Source organism: Phanerochaete carnosa, assembly GCF_000300595.1.
Source record: "Phanerochaete carnosa HHB-10118-sp unplaced genomic scaffold PHACAscaffold_1, whole genome shotgun sequence".
NCBI lineage: Eukaryota > Fungi > Basidiomycota > Agaricomycetes > Polyporales > Phanerochaetaceae > Phanerochaete > Phanerochaete carnosa.
Window position 1 is genome coordinate 5,719,094 of NW_006767628.1, and position 5,652 is coordinate 5,724,745.

Here is a 5,652-nt window from a genome sequence, read left to right on the forward strand (position 1 = left end):
AGCCGCGTTGCCTAACATGATCAATTCTAACGACTCACACACCCTTTTCCGCTTTCCCATGGGAACATAGCTTGTTGGATAGCCGTATTGAGCAGCCAAGCTCTGGTATCGTGACGCCAAGTCAGAAGGACGTCCTGTTCCGCCTCACCATGAGGTCGCGACGCTTCTCAGAAGCAGAGTCAGTATCATCTGTCGAGTCTTCGCTAGATATTAGTCTCGTCCCCAGCCATTCCAGCTCGCCCGGAATACTCCGGGCAGACCGCCCGGCGGACTTCGAAAAACCGAAGTTCGGTCCTGACCTATAAAAGACTGTACTTCGGTTTTCGAAGTCCGACGCAGTCTGGCTCGGCTCCGTCCGAGAGCTGCTGACGCGGATGGTTTACGAGACTAGCTAGATAGAGCGATTCTCCAGGAACATACGCCTGCTAGTCACGTTGACTGCCACTTTTGGCGCTACGGATGATCTTCGTATCTCCACTAACCATACCTGGACGATGTATACTTGCAGCGTTATCAAAAGACGCTGGTCTTGTGTGTACTTCTTGCCCTTTCTCTGACACAGCCACGTTCTCACCTCATGTTAACCTCCGCAGATTGTGCAACAAGACACAATTCCATCGCGCAAAAATGCTACTCTCTCACTCGTCTTGATCATTTCGATGTGAACCTGTACCCCCATCGTGGGCACACTGACAAAGCAAACCCAGAGCCGCATGGCTATAAAACCGAAGCTGGAATGTCCTGCTTGCTTCAGCTCAGGCCGAGTTCCTCGTCTCCGAGCAGCATAGATGTTTTCTCAGCTCTTCGTCGCAGTCTACCTCGCACTCTTCGCGGCAGCCACTCCGCTGACCGTTCGCAATAGCCCGGTGACGGTCTCGCTTGCCCGTCGCTTCAACCAGACTGGGTCCAAGACGGTTCTGGAGCTCGACCAAGCGAGAGCGAGGTTTTTCCAGCGCACCACCGCTCGGAAGGGCGCCAAAGCCTCAACTTTCGCCGCTGCCGCCGATTCTGACCCTGTCACGAACGGAGCAGTCAGCTACACCGCGGAAGTCAGTCCGTCTCTTTACTCTTTACTGGGCATCCTATGCTCATGTCTAGCCCTCAGGTTAATGTTGGTAGCCCCCCGACTACTTGTAGGTGGTAATGCAGTCTTGTGAAGATATGACCTAAAGCCCGCTCTTTGGTCGTGTAGTCAGCCTTATCGTGGACACCGGCAGTTCCAACACCTGGGTTGGCGCAGATAGGGCTTATACAGAGACATCCACCTCCCGTGATACCGGTGCCGAAGTGGTGAGTAGGGCGTGTGCCGGCCTGTTACCGTGCTGATCCCGTGATTCAGGAGGTCGAGTACGGCTCTGGGTTCTTCTTCGGTGAGTCTCAATGTTTTCTGAGAAACGTTGTATGCTGTTAAGTCGAATATCTCAGGCGAAGAGTTCATCGACGAAGTGAGCGTTGGTGGCTTGACGATTCCACAGCAATCTATTGGTGTTGCCGAGTTCTTCGAAGGCTTCAGCGGAGTAGATGGCATCCTGGGGTAAGCAAAATTTCCGCGCTGCGTGCCGAAGGATACCATCTTATCCCACTGGCAGTATCGGACCTACCGACCTTACCGAAGGTCGGTTTTACAAATTTTCGCCTTGATTGGCCGCTGATCCAGCACAGGCACTACGTCGAGCGGCGAAACTGTGACGGTGCCTACGTTCTTGGACAATGCGTTTTCCCAAGGTCTTTTGAGCTCAAAGGAGATAGGCATTTCCTTCGAGCCGACCACCAGCGACTCAATCACGAACGGAGAGCTCACATTCGGTGGCACCGACTCGAGCAAATTCACTGGTGAACTTCACTTTGTGTAAGCATCCCCTATGCTTCCCGCCGTACATTCACCCTGTACTCAAATGTTCGCCTTCAGACCTATCACTTCCACTTCTCCTGCTAATGAGTTTGTGGGCATCGACCAGTCCGTCGCATACGGGTCCACAACCATCCTCAGTGAGACCGCCGGTATCGTTGACACTGGTACCACCCTTACTCTCCTGGCCTCCAGTAAGTCTCTTCGTCTTGGTGATATCGTACGGGTAGTGAACGCTGTGGACAGACGCCCTTGCTACCTATGAGGAGCTCACAGGCGCAGTCCTCGACGATGTGGACACAGGTCTGCTGACCATCACTGCTGCGCAGTTCGCCAACTTGCAGAGCTTGTTCTTTACCATCGGCAGTGTACGTCTTCGGTCTCTGGAACCATCCTTATTCCCGACTCAACGTCATTTCAGACTACCTTCGAGTTCACGCCGAACGCGCAACTCTGGCCTCGTGCTGTACGTCACCAGTCTACATCCTTTGCAGGATTTGCTAATTCGTGTCTTCACAGTTGAATACTGCCATCGGCGGCAACGCGGACAGTATCTATCTCGTCGTTGGAGACCTTGGCTCGGACTCCGGCGAAGGCCTCGACTTCATCAATGGCCAGACCTGGCTGGAGAGGTTCTACTTCGTCTTCGACGCTGCTACCCCCCAAGCGGGATTCGCAACGACACAGTTCACCGATGCCACCACCAACTGAGGCTGCAGAGGGCGCTGTCTGTTTCAGCTCGTATTTACTCTTGGTCTGGCAGACTTAGGAACAACAATTGTACTCGTAATGATTGAACAAGGACTGGTATCTCGACTATGAAAATGTATTGCAAACGATCTGGGAGCCATGCATGAAGACATTTGTGTTCCTGATAGTCATACTGAAGTGATTATGCGACGCGGAAGGCGGTACTCGTCAAGAGACGCAGCACTGATCGCAAGTCGCGGCCGCCGGCGCTTCGAACCGAGACGGCGTCGCCACGTCAAATATTACGATTAGTTGGCACAGGTCGTTTCACGACCACCATCCCTGCAATTACGCCACATAAAAGGACTTATAGGTTACGATGGCACCTCCGATCCAATGGTCTTCTCCACGGACTGACATGCATATACTAACCCTCGATTGGGAAGCCTCTTGGGAGAGCGACTTCAAACGGAAATACGACCCGCCAGAACGCCTTCTAGCGTCGAACAGCCCGTCTCCCCAGCGAAATACCGGCGTTCGGCATGAACGACAGCACGCAGCTCATGCGCACAGACCATGGTGTTGCACCGCGAGCAGTGACCCGATTCTTCGCGACTTGCTTTCTCCCGGATGGAGGCGAGGTTTACTTCACTCTGCTGGAGTCATTCCTCGTACCACCTGCCGCGCGCACTTCACCCATTCCATCCCCTACGCCCCGCCCCGCCATTGACTGACTGTTAACTCTTTCCCGGGCGTCGACTGAGGGATGTTTCTCATCGAGCTTGTCAAGGACATCTTCCTACTCTTCGTGAGCCTTCTCCAAGCCACGTATGCTGCAGCTCTGATGATGACCTCAAGACAGCACGGCCAGCTGAGACCCAAGGGTTCACGAAGCCCAAGATTTCAGGGACCTTTTCTACGCCAGCATACAGCTGGTCCTCCGCGAGACGTCGCGAAATGGACGTGTAAAAACATGAAATAACTCGACGGGGCTTCACGGGTCCACAGCTGTGATTATTGCCATGTAAAGCCTAACCAGAGAAAGAAACTACAGGCACGTAGCGTGTGCCGGAAAGCGACATACCGCGACGGTGAAGATGCTGCACTCAATACGCCGACATTTGCAAAAACCGCTTGCAGATGAGCTGCTTCTGGTGAGGGAGCTATTCCCGCAGATCGTGCACCCGGGTTGAGAAGCACGATCTGCGGGGGGTCTACTCTGCTCTGTGCCTGGAACTTCATGCTTTCAGGCGCCCTCTGCATTCTTCTTCTGCTGGAAGCTCTCGAGGCAATTGTGCGACGAGCCAGACGCTCTTGCGTTACTTCAGTTCGCGGCCCGTCTGGATTGTGCGAGATACGGCTCGTTGAATTGAGAAGCTCGGCGTACGAGATGGCTATGGGAACGCATAGCTAAGCTCGACGATGTCTCTCAGATTATGTCTCGTTCGTCTGTCGTAGTTCCGTGTCTTGGTCGCGGTACTACTTGCTGGTCCCGCAAAGATATCGCACGTTGAGGCATTATCTGCTATCTCAGCGCAGCCTTGCGTGAGCTTCACCTGAGCGCTGACTATCTAACGTTATGCGACAGTCGCGCGCGCATATTCTGATCTACTTGAATATGCCGCATGGTTTAACGCAGGATGTAGACCGGGTCAGTTTCTCGTCTTTCAGATGCCTAATCCCTGATCCGTCTCACGAAAGCCAGTGTATGTGCCGACGAGCACGGGACCACGTTAAAACTGTACAGCGGTGAGTCCAGATACGTCGCCTGATACTCTCGATGCTCACAATTCACACGCCCCTGCCCAGTTTCCCATAGAGCATAGTCTACTGGACAGAGTTGCTTCTTGAGTAATCGAGCTCTGGTCACGGTGTTAGGGTACTAAGCTTGAAGGACGCCCTGCTCCGTCCAACCATGAGAGTCCTCGTCCTACTCAGGGAAGAAAACAATATGCTCTCTTGAATTGTCGCTACATATGGCGATTCGCTTGGAACATATGTCATTCCATTGTAATGACTGTCACTCTGATTCTATGGGAAATCCTCGTATCTTCTACTAACCATACTTAGGGTGCACACTTCGACGGCTGTCATAAAGGCTGGGTCGACGTTCGGTTCTTTCCTTCCTCCGACACGGCCGCATTCTTACCTCATCTCATTTCCCATAGGTTGTGTTATGAGTAATTATCATACTGTGAAGGATGTTATTATCCCGCCTGTACCTGAACGTGGACGCACGTACGCAACAGGCCAGGCACGCTGATCAAGCAAATCTCGAGGCGTATGGGTATAAAAGTAGAGCCAGAATGACCTACTCTTCCTACATCAGGTCGAGCTCATCGTTTTTGAACAGTAAATATGCTCTCTCAACTCCTCGTCGCAGGCTACCTCGTGCTCTTTGCGGCGGCAACTCCGTTGACCGTCAGCCAGAGCCCGGTGACGGTCCCGCTGGCCCGTCGCTTCAACGCGACCGGACCGAAAACGATTATGGAGAGTGACCAGGCGAGAACGAAATTCCTCAAGCAGGGTGCCATGCAAAAGATCACCAATGCCGCTGTTTCCGACACTATCCCTGTCGCCGATCCCACAACTCACACCGGAGTCCAGTACACTGTGCTTGTCAGTTTGGCTCATTACGCTATACCGGGTGTCCTATACTCATGTCTAGTCTTCAGACTCAGGTCGGCAGCGATCCGACCACTTGTAAGTAATATTGCAGTCGTGCGATATTATACTAGGCTTAAGCCCTTTTTTTTGGCTGTGTAGACGCTCTTATTTTGGACATTGGCAGTGCCAACACTTGGCTCGGCGCGGATTTCCCTTACGCAGTAACGTCTTCCTCCCACGATACTGGTGTGGAGATGGTGAGCGGGAAATTGAGCGATTTGTTACCGGGCTGATCCCGTGGTTCAGTTTGTCCAGTACGCCACTGGATCCTTCTTCGGTAAATTTTGCCAGTTTTTGAGAGACGATGGAGGTTGTTGATTAGATGTCTTAGGCGAAGAATTCCTCGATCAGCTGTTCTTCGCATCATTCATGACGATTCCACAGCAAGCTATCGGTGTTGCCTCGTCTTCTGAAGCTTCGAAGAGTGGACGGCGTCTTGGGGTCAG

General features: G+C 52.8%; 2 protein-coding genes across 2 annotated transcripts in view; both read left to right on the forward strand.

The window, feature by feature from the left end:
• Positions 1 to 644: 644 nt before the first annotated feature.
• PHACADRAFT_248741 (uncharacterized protein) lies at positions 645 to 2,686 on the forward strand. Its single transcript, XM_007391185.1, has 11 exons — positions 645 to 1,049; positions 1,106 to 1,133; positions 1,193 to 1,290; positions 1,340 to 1,370; positions 1,426 to 1,534; positions 1,590 to 1,615; positions 1,663 to 1,849; positions 1,910 to 2,043; positions 2,096 to 2,217; positions 2,271 to 2,315; positions 2,369 to 2,686. Exons 1-11 carry the CDS (start codon positions 789 to 791, stop codon positions 2,558 to 2,560), a joined length of 1,233 nt encoding a protein of 410 aa, XP_007391247.1. The 5' UTR covers positions 645 to 788; the 3' UTR covers positions 2,561 to 2,686.
• Positions 2,687 to 4,884: 2,198 nt separating this feature from the next.
• The window catches only part of PHACADRAFT_248745 (uncharacterized protein), a 3,852-nt gene continuing 3,084 nt past the window's right edge, over positions 4,885 to 5,652 (forward strand). Inside the window, exons 1-4 of the mRNA XM_007391186.1 lie at positions 4,885 to 5,158; positions 5,215 to 5,242; positions 5,306 to 5,403; positions 5,453 to 5,483. Coding sequence (XP_007391248.1) covers positions 4,898 to 5,158; positions 5,215 to 5,242; positions 5,306 to 5,403; positions 5,453 to 5,483 — 418 coding nt within the window. The 5' untranslated portion in view covers positions 4,885 to 4,897. The remainder of the gene's footprint in view (positions 5,159 to 5,214; positions 5,243 to 5,305; positions 5,404 to 5,452; positions 5,484 to 5,652) is intronic.

Excerpts from the sequence above, each read along its gene's own strand:
- PHACADRAFT_248741 (XM_007391185.1), top strand. The coding sequence starts at position 789 with ATGTTTTCTCAGCTCTTCGTCGCAGTCTACCTCGCACTCTTCGCGGCA. Across the intron at positions 1,535-1,589 it reads GGAGTAGATGGCATCCTGGG|TATCGGACCTACCGACCTTA; the intron begins GTAAGCAAAATT and ends TCCCACTGGCAG. Across the intron at positions 1,616-1,662 it reads ACCTACCGACCTTACCGAAG|GCACTACGTCGAGCGGCGAA; the intron begins GTCGGTTTTACA and ends GATCCAGCACAG.